This window comes from Vigna radiata, chromosome 7 (assembly GCF_000741045.1).
Source record: "Vigna radiata var. radiata cultivar VC1973A chromosome 7, Vradiata_ver6, whole genome shotgun sequence".
Lineage (NCBI taxonomy): Eukaryota > Viridiplantae > Streptophyta > Magnoliopsida > Fabales > Fabaceae > Vigna > Vigna radiata.
The window spans coordinates 33,724,831-33,744,032 of NC_028357.1; the positions used below are offsets into that span (position 1 = coordinate 33,724,831).

Sequence of the window (19,202 nt, forward strand, 5' to 3'; positions counted from 1 at the left end):
CTGAAAGTAAGCTCATAATCACAAATAGATCAAAACATATAATATTATAACTTTATTATAGCACAACATATAATTAACTCATCATCATATATCTCTAGATCTTTTTTTTTTTAAATTCGTCAGTAAAATCATTATCGATAAATTTTGTAAACATATTATGTAATTCGTCAATAATTTATCAAAGACTTTAAATCCATCGATAAATATTTATTGGTAAATATTTGTTAGTAATTATCAACGGATTTTGACCGTTAATAAAATATGTCAATAAATGCTATGATTTGGTATTCTTCTTCATCCTTTTCTTTCCTCTCCCCTCCTTCCTCCTTTTTCTTCTTTTTTTCCTTTTCTTTTTCTTCCTCTTTTTCTTCCGATTCCGATTACTACTATGGATAAGTTGTCACCACACCATCATTAGCACCATTGTTATTACACCATGATAATGACATATTTTACCATGATCTCAGTATTGAATTGATAGAAAATGTCAATTTGATAAGTTTTTAAGTAGCTATACCTTAAGTTGAATTAATTTAAATTTCATCACTAATATCCACTTTTTTGTTGTTAGATCATGTACATGAAGCTTGTTGGCCGAACCGAGGAATAGAAGAATCACAAAGTTTAAATGAATGTAAAAGAGGAAATTTTGAGCAAAGATAATTGTTGCCGCTGGGATGTAGCTGAGGTACAGCTGAGCCCTATCCTTCTCTGGAAGTCTGCAGCTGGGGTACAGCTGAGCGCCCAACTCTCTGGAAGTCTACAGCTGGGGTGCAGCTGGGGTAGAGCTGAGCGCCCAGCTCTCTAGAAGTCTGCAACTGGGGTACAGTTGAGCGGTGGCAATGCTGATGTGGAAAAATTAGGTCTTTTTAGACCTAACACGCAAAGGGCTTTGTATCTTTTGCAACCAGACACGATTCCACTCGTTGGGAGCTCTTGGAGGCGAGCTAGAAGCTGTGGGAATAGTCCATCTTCTTCCTTGGGTTCTCTTCTTTCTTCCATTTCCTCCATTTTTGTAAGCTTGAGCTCTCCATTCATGGAGAGCTAGTTCCATTATTGTTGGGGGATTGATGTAGCCACTAAACTCTTATGTAAATCACTTTGTTTTGAATGAATATATGCCTCTTTCAATTATTGTTAGTGCTTAATTCCTTTTCTTAATGCTTGTTGTGAAGTTGCTACCCATGACATGATTTTAGGGTTTACTTGATGTTGGGAAATGTTGGGTAAATCTTGACTTGGGTTAAACACCTAAAGGAAATAGTTTCTAGGGATAGAACTAGGACCTTTGGTTGTCTTAAAATCTCATTCCTTAATGCGGAATTAATTGTTANGTTTTCCAAGGGATTGGAGCCTAATGAGGAAGTCTAGGCTCTTTCTACCAAGGGATTGGAGTTTGAGTAAATTAGTAGATTGACATTGATATATTAATGAAAAGGAAGTAATTTTCTATACATAAGAGTGAAGTAGGTGAAATCATACCCCCAACAATACCATTCCATATCATTTTTCATCTTACCATTTCCAAGTGTTTGAGTGCTAAAGATCACTTTTACTATTTATGTTTCATGTTTATTTTAATTGCACCAAAACTCAATTTATGGAAGTATTCTTTAGTCTAGGTTAGTTAGAAATTATACGATTTTCTAGTGCAACGAGTCTCTTGGGAAACGATATCCGGTCTTACCGGTTTTATTAACGATTTGGTACGCTTGCCAAAGTCTCAACACACCTCCTTTTCCTCTTTCTTTTCATTATCTTTCTCCTTCTCCTCTTTATTCCTTTCTTCTTATCCATCTCTTCTTAGTATATAAAAAAATCTTCTAAACTTAGACAAAAATTTTATCGTTCATTTTATCAATTGATTTAGTAATAAAAATATTTGGTATAATATAAACTCTAATTTATTGATTCATTTTATCAATAAAATCTCCTTAGTTTTTTTGAATTTGAGATAATTTTGCACTTCTCACTACTTTTCATCTTTTAATTACCTTCACAATTAATTATTTTATCAAACATATTCAATAGTCATGGTAAAACCTAAGTAAAAATGAACATCACTATAATCATTATTTTTGCTAGTACTTCCCAAATCAAGTTCATTCAGAGTCTGGTGAAGAATGAAAATAGAATTATACAAAACAATTATAGCAGTTTCTGGTACACCCAAAAATTAATATAATGAAAAAAATAGAAACGCGGAATTATGAAAAACAATTGTAGCATTTTTTGGTATACCCAAAAATTAATAGGAACAGCATTCCCAATTCCCTCCCACGCCAAAACCAAAAACCGAAAACCAGAATAACCAAAAGTAACCGCCCACGGTTTGGGACTATCCACCATCGTACATTCATATCATCCGTACGGATTCCGATGTAGCATATTCACGACATAAATGACTGCATACATACATACATATATTTAATGTGCGTACGAATATTACTCTTAGTTTTATTACTAATTATTGAATTATTTAACAATTAAAAAGAGTAAAAATAATTTACTTCTTATTTGGTTTGGTAAATGAAAATAAACTTTAATAAACAAAAATAATTTGATATTTTCTATTTAAGATATTTTAGAGCAGAATTTATTCTGAAATTGGTTCATTATATTATTTATCAGCTTGTATTCTTCACTTGGTTTCTTTTAATAAAATATTTTTATGATGTTTTGGTCGGTGAACAACGCAGAGAAATTGATGAAATATAAAAATAATTTAAAATGCATTTAGGAAGAATATAAACTTAGTTTTAAAATGGTAAAATTTACTGTATTATATATATATATATATATAATTAAATTAGATAATTATTTAGAGTTCAATTTTTTTGTAATATAAATATGTTTAGATCATAAGTCAATCACAAATCATATCAAATTAAATTTTTAAAATAGTTATTTTAAATAATACTTTGTATGTTAGTATGTATACGTGATGGAAAATATTCATAATTTAGTTTATAGTAAATAAGTTAAATAATATTTTTGTATAATTTCCAAAAGAAATTTATCAAATAAAACAAAAATTGAAGATAGTATTTTTTTAATATATATCTAAATGAGGTAATAATTACTTTGATAAAATTTCCAAGTAGATTGTCTAACTAAATTTGAAAAATTATAAAAATGGTTAAATTACAACAATAAATTAAAATATTTTTAAAAATCTCTTTTATTTGAAATTTTTATCAAAATTAACTAGGATACTCTCTTTTTTTCGTCCTGACACCAGAAACATAAAACCTTTCCTTTTTGTTAACAGAAACATAATTTTTTTTGTTTCAAAATACAAAAATACACTGTAAGAATACTTAATACATTAATTTCTTTAAGTATTTGACGTAACTTAAAAAAGTAATGATTAATAGTTTTATATTATCTTTTATTAACAGTTAAATAAGCACTTTTAATAATCTCTATGCTTATGCACCTATTTATCATTTTAAAGTTTAACATTGAGGAGTGATAGTAATTTTTAATTAGCTAACAGTGTAATAATAATCATTTACCATGTTATATATATAATATTTTATTTTTTATATTACTCTTTCAAAATTAAACGCAAAATTCAGCATCTAATAGGGTAAATCCTAGAGTTGACAGGACTGCTTGCAGTAAAACACAGTCTTTTCTTAAAAAAGAAAAAAAAAATATAGATCAATCACTTTTAATATATATTATTTTTCTTTTTATTCATCTTCATCTTCTTCTTCAACCCTTCCTTAACCGTTATTTTCACAAGCATAGTTTCCTAGTAAGTTTCTACTTTTGTTATTTCTGAGCTTGCTATATTTATCATTGCCGTTTATATATTTATGCAAGTTTTCCTTATCTGTCTTGATTAGTTTTACTGAAATTTGTTTCAGTGAAAGACGACTTTCAAAGAATCGTCAAGTTGCAGATAAGAAAATTTGGTGGAGCTAAGAACCCTAGTAGATGGGGAGAGGAAAGATTCCCATTCAAAGAATCGAAAATTCGACGAACCGGCAAGTAACGTTCTGTAAGAGAAGAAATGGATTGATGAAGAAAACTAGAGAACTATCTATTCTCTGTGATGCTGAAGTTGGAGTCATTGTGTTTTCCTCCACGGGCAAACTTTATGAGTATTCAAACACCAGGTAATTATACCCAAATTCTTTTCTCTTTCGCTTTCTTTAACATCTATGTTTCTGATTCAATGCTTTATATTTTTTTTACTTTTTTTCTGTTGGGGAAGAGGGGGAAGGGAAGAACTTGTTCAACATGTTCAGTTGAATTGGTTGGTGTGGTTTCAATTTCATTCTTCTGATACTGATGTATCTGAAACGAATGAAATCTGATAATATGATATCTGGGAATCTGTTATCGGAACTTGAACACGGGTTTGCAGAAAAGAAAACCTTTTTTCTTTGATCATAGTATGCTTCAAGCAGTGCGTATAGTGAGTTCTAGTCATATTTTTAACCGTGAAATCTTCAAGAAAGAAACATGTTCTTCTTGATAAATGAGCTACTTTGTGCTGCAGTTCATGCATCTGCATTTGAAACCAGCAGGTTTCCTACGATCTTCATCCTTCTATGAACTCTTGTGTAAAACCTAGTGTTTTCTCTTCATACTAAAACAAATTATATTTCTCAGATAGTTAAATGATTGGGAAGCTTATAAATACACTTACAAATATATTTTTAATGTAACGTATATCAAGAAATACTAAAAACAGTGGGATCTAAAGTAAATATGGAACTCAATTTTGACAGTTTAGTCAAATGAAATTGATCTTCATCATTTACATAATAGGAAATGATATTTTTTAAGTTATCTTGTTTCTAACATGAGACAAAGTTGGGTAACTAGTTCTACCTGTCTTTGACACTCCTGATCTGAACATCAGAGCTATGTGAAGCAGTGGGGAAAACCAATTACTGGAAACTAGATTTTATATATGCAGTTAGTGATCATGGTTGAAAATGCATCCTGAGAAATATTGAAACCTGTACTTTTGTCAGGTCTCTTAAACAGTCCACAGTATAATTGTTGATTGTCTCAATCATTACTTAACCTTCATTTTCTGTATCTTGGTCAGCCCTATCTTGGTTTTGGTTCTCTTCAAGTTGCATAATGTACCAGTCTTATTAAAAAACTTAATTCCTTTAGAAAATAAATAATGTTACAGATTGATGATCCTACAATGGTAATAAGGTTCATGAGTTTATTTAGGAAATTAATTCAAATGTGACTGGAAACTTGTATGGTTTAGTTGATGGCAATTGTTAGTGTCAGTCCCTTGAAAATAAACTTTAGAAAATAGCTAAATGGCATTCCCTATAACTCCTGTTGAGCTTAATATCATTTCGTTTCACTTTAGTTTTATAATGAAGTGCATTTATGAGTCCAACATATTTAATTGAATGTGAAGTTTAGTATTATGGTATTTAATGTATGATGGTCTTTCCCATGAGTTATTAGTCTTTTCAAATCTTAGAAAATAGATAAATTCAAGCTAAATGGCATCCATTTTTAAAGCATGTGAATCTCTCACCCAATAACCAAAGTGTTAGTCGGTTACATCTTCCATAAAATCACAATTCAAGTCAATTGCATATGGTTGACTTTTTTTAGAGATTTTATCTAGGTAGCTTATATCATCAATAATATTAATAAATGAATTATCTTAATACTTTGAAACAAAAAAAAAAGTGTATATTTTCGTTATTTTCCTTCTTTTTGGTCAATTAAACTTTTTGTTAAATTTTAATATCCATATTATAATCTCTAAAATTTATAATCTTTCTTAGACAGTTAGTGATTACATTTCTTGTAGTATACTCAAAACCATAGAACCGCATTCCCATAAGTATTTTTCATGTCTATTCTTCCTATATGTTGAAATTGAATAACTCCCTAAATTAACTTGAAGATTGTTTTTATTCTCTTCTACATATCTTCTCTCCATAATCCTCTTGTAGTTTGAATGAGGATTTTCAAGATATGGTTTGGAAAATTATATGTATTATACAAATTCATATATTATAAAAGGAGTATAATTATCATACTAAATTCATATATTTTAGATCTTTAGATGTATTAGACAAATTAAATTTATAGAACATGTTTTTATAACTTATGAGTGGTAGATATATTTAGGATAAACTTTTCTTCCATCAAATTTAAGAAAAATAAATATTATGTAGTTTTTATGTATATAATAGATCTTCAAGTTATATCCCTCAGGGTTGGGATATCCTTAGTTTTTATGTATATAATAGATCTTCAAGTTGTATTTTTCTTTGACCAAAATAGATGAAATTAATATTTAAGTAAACATTTGATAAACACAAATTTCACCCGAGTGAAGCTTTCCACCAAAACATCAAACCTTGCTTTTAACCAGAGGATCCATGCTTCAAATTCATTGGATTGGCACCAATAAGAAAAATTAGACCTTGTCTAGAGCTAGACAACTTGTGCACAATTTATCATTATCCTATTAAATAAGTACTTATTAGAGAGTTTAGTAAAACATCTTGTTCATAAATTGTTTTTAACTTGTTTAAATAAACTTTCACTAAAACTTATTACACCTTTGGTGGTTCACATTAAAGATTATAAACATTAACTTCTTTTTCTAAACAAAATTTATATCACCTAAACTAAGAATGCATGCAATAAACTTGTTCATTTTTCATCTAGAAGGACCTTAGCTTTTGGTGTTTCATAAGCCATAATAGATATAAACATTAACAACATCGTATTCACTATAAGAAAATAATAATTTATCTTTCCAATATTAACTATAGTTAAACTGTGAGTCCATTAAACCAAAAATATAAAAGATTAATTATTTTTTTTAAGAAAAGTTAAAAGAGTAAAATTAATTTTGAATAAGTTGTTGATAGAGTTGGTTTAGCCAACTCTAAGAAAGCGTTACCTATTTTAACTTTTTTTTTTAATAAATAAAAATATATAAGTTAGTGTGGGTTGTATTAATGTAGAAAATGATTTTGACATCAATTATTTTATACATTGTATTTTGGTTAAAGAACCAAATTATATTTGGATAAACTAAAATATAGTAACTTTTTGGTTTCGGTTATAAATCGAGGCATAAAGATTTTTATTATGTTTTGGTTTCTTCATAAGTGAAACACTAAACCATAAATAAATAGTAAAAACTAAAAATATTATGTGAATTTGGCTTCAAAATTCTCATAATAACTTATGCTTGAACTCTTTTTGATTTAAAAAAAAATTGTTTAATTTTAAGAGTATTAAGTTTTAGTTATTTCTATAATTAAAACTTAATATCTCTAAAATTAAATAATATTTTAAATCAGAAAGAATATTTGACTTTGGCTATAACTAGAAATCTAATACACTTTTTATTTTTCGGTTCTAGTTATGACCGAAGCCTAACATATGTGTTTTTTTAAATAAATTTTTTGTTTTTGTTTCTTCTCACATTAAACATGCACAAAATACCATAGAACCAACACAAAAATAATACATTATATTTATCACACATCAACCAAAATATTATTGTACAACAATATGAAAACCTTACAACAAGTAAATGTGCTAAATACTATATATTTGTATTATATATTTTGCACAAGTTATCCTATTATAGTTTATGAACTCCTAAGGAATTGGTGCAGAACTCTTGAATTTTTGCACAAAAGACAATAATTTCAATTAGTATATAAAAAGACAAATTTGTAAAGTATTTTATTAAATGCAATTATTATCGTTTCTCAACTAGTTGTAATATGAGCATAGATAACAGTTGCATCCATTACATTATATAGTAATCGCACTCATAAGTCAGTTTGTTTATTACACTATAATACATCAGCACAATCATAAATAATTGAGGAAGAAAAAGAATAAAAAAATTTTAAATATAGGGACCAAAGTACCGAACTTGGAAGGACAACCATGCAAGCTTTTTTGTCTTAACAGTTGATTTCCCTAACAACATGCTATGTCCAACAATTGAACTATGAGAAAAGGAATGTTTTAGGATCACTTATATAACAAAGAAAGTTCATAAAATTGAGGCTCTTACCAATCTATTACTTGTTTGAGATGGTTAGGGGGAGACTTGTGCAAGGAGCAAAATCACATGACAATGTTGTCCTTCAGGAAAACCACAAGTAACTGTCAATGACGCTTGGATTGAAAATAACCTCATTGTTATTCTTTAAAATGATGGGTTACAATTACAAGTCAACATACTACACTTATGCAACAATATAAGGGACAAAATATATTTGCTTCTCCCATTCAAAGCATTTTGTGATGTATGCTTGAATGTCATCAAACTTATTGCTTTCGTGAGTGAGTTAAGGGTCTATGAAGCCATCTACATCATTCAACCCTGTATTGTATTAATACTAAACATATACTTGAACACAAAACATTTTTTATATCAGTAACTAGATAAGTCAATTGAATATAAAGAATGGTTTAGAGACTTGCAACATCCATAACTGAATAAGAGAAATATTCAGTTCTTATTTCCTCAGTGTAATCTCTAAGACATCTTGCATATATAGGTACAGTGGGATTTTAATGTCTCTCCTAAATACACCAGAATCCCATGGAATCGGCTTATGATATCAACAAGTCAGTGTAGTGCACTAAGGTGATCATCCACAGATAGAGGAATCTTCTTGGGTTTAGGTCTTTCCTCTAGATGCAACTACTGTTACATGGAAAATAATTTAAGTATAGTTGGATATAGTGAAAACTTCCTTGTGTTCAATATACACATAGGGTCATCTATTTATAATAGAACAAATATGGGTTAAGCCTAAAATACAAATAAGAAATAATAACAAACTAACTAATAAAGATAAAAGATAAAGATAATATATCTAGCACTCCTCCTCAAGCTGGAGCATACAAATTGTACGTACCAAGCTTGGAACAAATAAACTCAATCCGAGAACCCCCTTAATGACTTGGTCAACACATCTGCGAGTTGATCGTTTGACCCAACAAACTCAGTACATATTTCTTTAGTCAACAACATTTCACGAACAAAATGACAATCAATTTCTATATTTTTAGTCCTCTCGTGAAACACTGGATTTGATGCAATTTGGAGAGCAACTTGATTATCGCAATACATCTTCATAGTATGGATGACACAGAAGTTAAGCTCTTGAAGGAATTGTTTCACCCATATAAGTTCACATGTGAGTGACGCAATCGCCCTATACTCGACTTCAACTGTTGATCGGGCTACTACATTCTGTTTCTTACTTTTTCATGAAATAATGTTTCCTCCCAGAAAAATACAATATCCTACAGTAGATCGTTTATCAATAGGCGAACCTGCCCAAAACTGCATCACAATATCAAACCAGCCTCTTATACCTCTCTGGATCGGAGAATAATTCACCTTCTTCTGTCCTTAATTTCTGGTTTGGGTCCATGTGGTTGTCTACTGGTCTGCAATCAATCATGCATGTTTCTTGTAATATATCAAGAGCATACTTCCTTTGAAAAATTATAATTCCATCTATTGATTGTGCTACTTCAATGCCTAAGAAGTATTTGAGACTTCCAAGATCCTTGGTTTTAAAATGTCTACATAAGTACTTCTTCACTTGAGATATTCCAACAACATCATTTTCTGTAATGACAATATCATCAACATATACTATTAAGTAAACACATTTCCTAAGAGAGGAATGACAGTAAAAAATTGTATGGTCTGCTTCACTACGTTTTAGCCCAAATTTTTAAATAATGGAGCTAAAGTTTTCAAACTAAGCACGTGGTGATTGCTTGAGGCCATATAGAGATCGATGCAATTTGCATACCATACCAGACACCCCATGAGCAACAAATCCAGGAGGTTGCTCCATATAAACTTCTTCCTCAAGATCACCATGTAGGAAGGCATTCTTGAAATCTAATTGATGAAGTGGCCGGTGACGAATGGCTGCCATGGCAAAGAAGAGGCGAATATCTTGGCTACAGGAGAGAAAGTGTCACAATAATCAAGACCATAAACATGAGTGTAACCTTTTCCAACAATTCAGGATTTTAGCCGATCAATTTTACCATCAGGGTTGACTTTAACTGCATACATTCACCAATTTGACGCAAAAATGCAAAAGAAAAAAAAAACACAAAAAATGACTCACCAATTTGACGCAATGGTGCCAAGAATTGAGGTGCTTAAATGGCAGAAATGGAATGAGCTTAAGTGGCATCACAACGGAGAAGGCATGAAAGAGGACAAACTTGTTGCAGTGGAGGCGGAGGCTATGGCGTTCGCGAAAGTGTAGTGGCTTTCATGTTGCAAAAATGAAATTGGCCAAGGAGAAAGTTTAAAAAATTAGCCCTAGGTAGGGTTTTAAGCTTTAGTTATTAGTAAAATCGAAGTATATAACACTTAATAGGCTTCAATTTTATTATAACCTGAAGACTAAACCTCAGCGCTCACTGATAATTTTATAATTTTTCTTCAACATTTAGGTTTCAATTCTATACTAACTAAAGCATATAAGTTGTATGGCTTCGGTTCTCCAGAAACTAAATCATATGCCTCTAAGTTAGGTTAAAATAATTAAACAAAAAATAACAAAGAAGACAAAGAAGTGCAAAGTTGAAAACAAAGAAGTGCACAAATAGATTGTGAATTTTTCCATGAACAGTGGAATTATGCAAAATAGATACTAACCTCTCATATCAGTCCCCAAACTGCATAACCAAGTCTCAAATGACTCAACAACAAACCCTACACTATTCAATTCAACACATACCTACTCCTTTGGAGATTCACAACTGAAACTTTCTTAATTGTACCCAAATTCATGTAACACAACCTTACCAACTCTCTACTGCATTACACACCAAATTTTACTGGTTTGACAACTCTCACAAGTCCTAAATGACTTCAAAACAGTCCCCAAACTTTTGTTTTACCCAACCAACCTTTTACTCAAAAACTCACCTATAAAACCCTCAATTTCACTCCAAGACAAGTAGTGATTAAACTCAGATTCTTTCTCTCAACTCAAATCCATAACTTAACCATCTAAAAATGTAAACCAGTCATAAAACATCCCCTAACACTTACCAAATTGTAGGTTCCACTTTAAAATCAGTACTCCAAGAAATTGTATACCAACACCCCTCAATTCAGACCACCATGTGATATATTAACCTCTCTTTTTTACCAATAACACCATCAACACAGTTTTACAATCCAACCATTTTTATTTCAACATACATACACTTACATAACATTCATATATTCGTACAATCTCAAGGCACATCATCAATCACACATAAATACTATTTTTATCAAAAATCACATTTCACCTCAACATTCATCAGTTTTCACATCAATACACAACATATACAAACAACTCAACATACTATATTTCTCATTCCAATACAATTTCACAATGAAATCAATAATTCACCATACAAACATTAATTAGAAAACAAATAAAATAAATCTAGCTTCCCTTACCTTTTTAGAAGTCCAAACTGTTCTAGGATTCCTTATATCGCTTTCACAGCTCAACGAGCTCTATCTGCATCTATAAACCACAAAATCATGATCAGGGTACTCTATTAGAACCACTGATCAACAAAGAACCCAAAAGAAGAAGACTCAGACCATACATGAGATAGAGTGAAACCCCACATGCATTAGAAAACATGAAACCAGATAAAAAGAACAAAAAACTAACTTACTCTATTTGAGAAACTGATCAGGTAGACTTGAAGATCTCAGCACAAGGAGCACACATGCAGATCTTCAAACAGATGAACAGGATGCAAGAACCTTTAAAGAGAAGGTAAAGAACTCTAGAAAAGTGGTTTCTAGAGAGATTGTGTGTTATAAAATAATAAAACTTGTTTATAACAATTCCTTTTATATTAAAACTTTCTAATATTAAAATAATAGAGTCTCACTATTTTTAAGGTTAAAACCATTTAGGCGTCCTTATTTTCGTAAGGTATTCCCAATTTGGTCCCCTTCTTTTAAACCTTCCCAATTGAGTCCTTATAAGTGTTAATTTGAAACAAATTAACCCCTGCCGTTAGAAATCGTTAACTGTGTTAAAATTGTGCAGAGGTGAGTAGATGACGTGGTTAAAATTCTCCTTTTGAGGTGTTAAAATTGTGCAAAGGTGTTCAAATTGCACAATTTTAACACCTCAAAAGGAGAATTTTAACCACGTCATCTACCCACCTCTGCACAATTTTAACACCGTTAACGATTTTTAACGGCAGGGGCTAATTTGTTTGAAATTAGCACTTATAAGGACTCAATTGGGAAGGTTTAAAAGAAGGGGACCAAATTGGGAATACCTTACGAAAATAGAGACGCCTAAATGGTTTTAACCTTATTTTTAATTCACTACCACTTCTAAAATACCATTTTCTAGATCTTTACATCCTTCATCCATATACATATTCTTAATCAACATCCTTCTCTTTCGTTCACATTCATTTTCCCATTCACACTCGTTTTCTTTATTTACACTAATCCGTTTGATCCATTGCAATTTTTTTTCTATTCTTTTTCATTTGTATTTTATTTTGTTTAAAATGATAATGTTTTGCAATTTTTTTTTTTAAATTACTCTCATTAGCATTGGGGCGAGACAGGTACGAGTTTTAATATTCAATCATCATCCTCAAACCCAGCAAATATATAATTTGTATCTCACCCTCATACTTATCGGCAACAAGTATACCCGTATACCCATACCTATAGAATTTGCTTATTATTTCAAATATCACTGATACCATTTTTATAAAAAATTAAAAATCACATAAAAATCATTATATTATCAAAATATTCAATATTAAAAAGACATATTCTCTTTGATTCATGATGTCAAATATTAAATACAATATTATGGTTTTAAAAATATCAAATTAGAGTATCAAATAACAAGAGAAAATTAAAAAAAAAAAAAAAACTATATAAATACTAAACAATTACAAATAACTAAAATTTCGTAATAATCAAATCATCTATTAATTTTGCAAATGATTAGAAGTTTCATTTGCATTTGATCCATCTACATATGTAAAAATTTTAATTGCTTTACATTCTCTTTTCATATTTAACACCTTCATCCTCCTTGTTTTACTGCCTTGGAACTCTTCCTTGAGTTTGCCCAAGCCTCTTTTATTGTCTCAAGATACAATATCTTAATAAAAAAATCGTGTATGACTACAAGTATAATCGGAATTGATTTGCCTTCCTTTGCCACCTCTTCACCATAGAATTTTATCCGAGCCTTTGTTGGGTTTGTTAGCGTGTATGTCAAGTCTGTTAGTTTGTAAGTCAAGATAGCAGTAGTTTAACCATCTTTGACAGTTATACTTTTTTATTATAAAAACTCAACACCAATACCTATTTTGTTGTAGTATAAACAAAGTCGCACATTCTATAAAATAAGGATCGATCAAGGGTTTATATACACATAGATACCTCCAATGGTGAGAGGTCTTTTGGAGTGGTGTCAAAAGCAAAACCATATTACTTTTGTTTTTCCTTTTCTCTGATCACTTCATCTAACCGTTCAGTGCCTCAATACTTTGTCGTTCGGTACAATAGTACTTTGTTGGTTCGTTCTCAAGTGTCCAATGCAAACGTTCTCAGACCGTTTGGTGTACTAGGTTTAAACCCTCTTTCTCTACCATTCAGGATTGTCTAGTAAATGCGTCATATTATTTCCATTTATTTGCACCATTTCCCAGAGTTTGATCTTCCAAATAAGTTCTCATTTTTACAACCCTCAAATCATAATTTTCTCCTACAAAAATTGGAGGTTGAGTAAAGAACTGATTCTTGATGTCATCCTTTCTTTTCATTATTATTTTCTAGTTTGTATATGACTTTCAAACTGATTTTCACTCCCTCATATATCCTTAAAAATCAAGGAGCTCTTAATATTATGTTAAGAAATCAGCAAAAGCTCTAAAAGTTGTAAAACTAGAGAAAAAACAGAAAAGAGAGATTTTGTTGTGAAATTACATGATGATAAAAGGGAGACAAATAATCTATATCAATGTTTTGAGTGTAATGGATTTTGTGTTACAAAAGGAACCCATATACTATATTTGCAAAAGTAAGACAAATAATAGTTTTCACTTGCAAATATAGTATATGGAGGTATAGAACTACTTTGCAAATATAAGATACTCAGGTATAGAACTACTATTCGAAAATCCAATTTTCAGTATCTGAATGACTTCGGTTTTCATATGTGCTTTCTTACTGGTTTTCTGTCACTATTTTGTGTTTTCTCCCCCTTTAAAATGCCTATTTTTTCCCTCTCTCATGCATCCTTAAAAGTTAATAAAACACTTAATACCATATTAAAGAAATAAAACAAAAACACGTACCAGTAGAATAAACGAACAAACGATCTCTAGATACTCTAATTTAGCATCTCCTCTCAGAGTGAAAGGTAGAATGCCTGCAAGCCTACCCAAAATCAATAGTTAGGTTGATCCTGCTCTTAGATTTTGTGAGGGACACATGGAAAGTAATGGGTGCATTTGAGGGTATATCAACTCTGAAATTGTAGTTTTGAAGAGTCATGCCCTCGATATAAGGCTTCTCAGTGTGGCCATTTTCGAATTAACCATATATATGGTTAGGAACATAGGATTTAGAGATTTTGGGATTTTTCTATTGGGATTTTTCTATTTGGAGATTTTCATTGTCAGTTTAAAGTACATTTTTTTAACAACTATTCCTTCTTCTTTCTTTGTGTAAAATAATATATGCAGTCCTTCCATGTTTCGTTAGCAGAAACCTCATTGCATGACATAGGATTTAAGGATAACTTCCCATATCATTAATATAGGTTTGTACATTTATGACAGCATGAAATCAATCATTGATCGCTTTAACAAGCTCAACGAGGACCATGGTTGGCTAATGGATCCTGCTTCATCTGTCAAGGTAACACATCCTGCATTGTTATATATCTCCGAGCTCATAAAGTAAGTTAATTTTCTGCAAATGGACACAAATCTAACACCGATCATAAAACTCCATCAAAGCATCTTAACCTGAACAGCTCCACCATTGTCTTTACATGGCTTTTTAACGTAACATCCTTAAAAACTGCAAGCACGGAATCCTACATGTTATCAGCACACCATGAGTATTCTTTACACTCATTCAAATTGTTGATTGTTCTAGTAATTCACTCAGGGAAGAATCCTTTGTCTTACCTTCTTGAACTGTCTTTGAGGCGCCTGATCTTGAATAAACCTACTAGGCTTACTCCAGTTAACTGTTAGTGTTGAGTTGGTTACATAGCTTGATCAATGTTAGTATTTTAATTTTGCCTGTTGGTCTCCCCTTTTGTCTTTCTGTTCTTAGTCTTCCTGCAAAATTCAAAACCATTTTACCCTTCTTTCCAAACTCTATTGCCAACATTCTCTAGATCGTTCCATTAAACTCACTCACCTCGCCTTTGTAATATGTATTATTGTTTATTTTCTTACAAAATGGTGTTATAAACTTCTAATATATGTATTTCTGCTTTGCTAGTTTTGGCAGAGAGAAGCAGCATGCTTAAGGCAACAACTAGAACGTTTGCAAGAAAGCAACAGGTAAAATATTACAACCAATTGAATAATTGTCATTAATATGGAAACTAGAGAGTAATATTCTTACTTTTTGATGTGTAATTAAATACTAAATAATATAACAGATAATTATAAACTTGAAAAGTTTTACAAATTGTATTCTCTTTTTGTAAGCCAATGACGTGAAAATATATTAGACAAGGTATAAGGAGTACTATAACCCTTATTCAATACACATACCCCTTCATAGTATAAAAAATAATTAGCCATTAGAGTAATTAGTTTAGATACCAATTTGTAAACAAAAAAATTATTAAAAACTAAAATAATCCCTATTATAAATACAAATTTAAATTGATTTATAAATTAGACTTTAAATTAGTCTTTAATATTAGTTACTAAAAAATTAGCGTATAAATTGGTTTCTAAAATTAATAGTTAAGGATTTAGTTTCCAAAAAATTAATGTCTAAATCATTTCTAAAATTGATTGTTATTTAATGATTTTTTTTAAGCAAAGTAAAAAAAAAAAGTATAAAACCAATAAAATGACGAATGAAAACCAACTAAGAACATTTAACTTTTGTATTATAACTCTTGAATATTCTGAGAGAGATCCATTTTATTCTCATTAAAAATCCGTGATTTATAGTTTAGATATTGATTATTTGAACATGATAATAAACTAATATGATCTAGAATGGTACAAAACCAATAGGAATATAATCTAAAATGTTTAAAAACTATTAATTAATTGTATATCTTGATGTTCTTAAACTGTGAAATCATTTATGTAACTATGTCAATATAATATAGTATAATCAAAGATGTCGTTAATGTAATCATATAGTAGCCATTACTGTGGAAGATTAGCTACTACTTTAAGGTTATTAATCATCAGACACCTATGTAAATGCTATAAAAGTAAAACAAAAAAAACAAACATGTGGGGACCCAATCAAATCCGTGCAAAAATCAACTACCATCTTCCGACGAACAAATCAACCAAATCTAAAATATATATTTCAAAAAAATATAAACTAATTAAAGAAGGCAAAACATTTAATCAAGTAAAATCCTATTTATTTACAATCCAAAAAATATTCTTTCACCCACCTAAATCTTTTATATTCATTTGACACTATCTTTATTTACTTTTTACTCTCTTTTTTCTTGAAAAAATATAAAAGTTTACACTTTTATGACCATTTTACCCTTGTACTATGTGTCAAATGAATGTAAAAGTGTGTCATCATACCATTATTCTTACACTCCCAACATTTGCTAAGGCATCTACACATATATTATCTTTTCTATAAATGTGAAGCTTTAATATAATCAATTCATATGTTCTTTAATGTAATTTTCAAGGTATTTCAAGAAAAACAAATCTATTTAGTATCAACTTTCAAACAACGGATCTCTTATGAATGTACTTAATCATCAACTTAAAGGATTTCTACCCTTCAACGCATGCAACACAAAAACAAGCAGACATAAAAATCACAAGCAAGGATTCCAAGATTGTAACCTCATGATGGATTAATTAGCTTACCTTTGTGATCATCCTTTGTATATCAATCTAATTCTACATAATTCAAATATTATTGAAAGTTCATATATTTTAGTCAAAAAACTCCATTTTATTGTTCTGTGAAATAGAATCCCTTTGATTATGTATGAGTGTGCATGGCTACATATGCTTTCATGAAGCAGAAGGATTGAGATCTATATGAGCACATATGTATTATGAAGAACCTTTGAGTGAGTGACAGTTGAACATTTGCCTGAAATCTCTATAACAACTATCTTTGAATGATTGCAACTTACTTCTCAATATTGACGTTTCGTCTCTCGAATTGCCAAACAATTCGTACTTCATTTTCTATATAAATGCAGCCAACTGATGGGTGAAGAACTTTCTGATTTGAATATCAATCAGCTAAAGGATCTGGAAAATAAACTCCAAATTGGTTTGAGTAATGTTAAAACAAAAAAGGTATAATGGTTCAAGGTCCAAATATATGTTCTTTTAGTAAGCAAACTACGTTTCTTTTTCCATGACACTTTGATTGTCAAAGGAAAATCCAAGTTACATGATACAATTGTCATTCATGCATGACTCATACACAATCATTTATTTCACCTGCAGGATCAAATGCTTAAAGATGAGATCAAAGTATTGCAACAAAAGGTTCCGACCATTAAATTTTCTTATTTTAGTTCGTGTTTCTACAAATTTGAAATTTTCAGACCGATCTCCATTGACGCCATTATGATTTGTAGGGAATCCTCATTCATCAACAAAATGAAGAACTTCGTACGAAGATAAACCTTTTACATGAAAATAATGCAGAACTACAGAAGGTAAATCATCAAGTAAACATTTTCTATCTGTCATTCATACTCTAAAGTGTCATACAATGCCATGGATTGGTGCTTCACAATTTTTAACTGTCATATACTCCATTAAAAGTATCAACTTTTTTTTTATGGAGATGTTGATTCTGATAAATTGCCAACGCTCTAAATGCGTGGTTCAACGTGAAGAAGTGTGGTTTGATTAAGGTTAAATCCTGATACCAATTTATTTATTGGTGCATTTATTCTTCTCCAAGTCATGTAAAGTTAGAATATGCTTCATATTTTCTTGTAAGGATTTGATCTTGAAAGAGTAACCAGAGTACAATATATAAAATGTACATAACCATGATTAAGGAAAGAATATATCAATTATTTAAGACAGAATCAATTATGCAGAAACTAAATAAGGTAAACTATAATCAAATATATTATTTCCTATCATTTCTTTTCATGTTATTTTCATACAAAAATAAAAAAATTAACAAAATTAATGAAAATATATCTACACACAGTAGGTTTAATTTTTTGAAGCTTCAGTGATGGTTGGATCCTATCTAGGTTATTGAAGCAAGGGATATGGAAAAAGAAAAGGCAACATGCTATCAGCAATGGATATGATACACTTGAACCTATCAGTTAGCAACAAAGCCACCTTCAGCCTCAACAAAAGAGGAACAATGATTATGGGGTATTCCCTCAAACTGATGTAGTAAATTGTAGAGGAACAATTAGTTGCTTTTTCCTAAAAAATGTAAGAAATATTTTAAAAAAATAAGCTATTATTCTCTGAATATAAACTGTACTAAACATGTTGTAAGTTTATAAGTCTTAACTTTATGTGTAGTGCATTAGGTGAAAACCCTGTTATTGTTAGATAACGATTGGACATATATCGAGATGAATATTTTCGATCCTTGTTTCTAAATTTTAATTGTCTATCATGAATCATGAAATGACAAACAATAAAATCTATAATGTATAATATATGTAGGAAATCCTCAGTGTTGCTCCTGGTGAGCTATATTTTTATGGTTTCTGAAATCTATATATTATATATCGTGAATCATGAAACTAAATTCAGGTACATCTTTAATAATTTTGTCTAGCAAAAGTCAGTTGTGAAATGAAGAAAATAATATTTCAAAATTTGTAAATATTTGAAAACATTATTTGAAATGCAATTAAAATTTTGTAGAAGTATTATGAAAAAACTAAACCCAAGAATGAAGTTGTGGTGGAATGGAATAGTATTGATGT

The 19,202-nt window shown here is 30.2% G+C and overlaps 1 protein-coding gene across 1 annotated transcript; it reads left to right on the top strand.

Moving 5' to 3' along the window:
• Positions 1-3,726: 3,726 nt before the first annotated feature.
• On the top strand, positions 3,727-18,760 carry LOC106768032 (MADS-box transcription factor 23). The gene is made up of 8 exons (XM_014652998.2): positions 3,727-3,763; positions 3,876-4,127; positions 14,869-14,947; positions 15,545-15,606; positions 17,481-17,580; positions 17,734-17,775; positions 17,868-17,948; positions 18,504-18,760. Exons 2-8 carry the CDS (start codon positions 3,946-3,948, stop codon positions 18,561-18,563), a joined length of 606 nt encoding a protein of 201 aa, XP_014508484.1. The 5' UTR covers positions 3,727-3,763; positions 3,876-3,945; the 3' UTR covers positions 18,564-18,760.
• Positions 18,761-19,202: the final 442 nt, after the last annotated feature.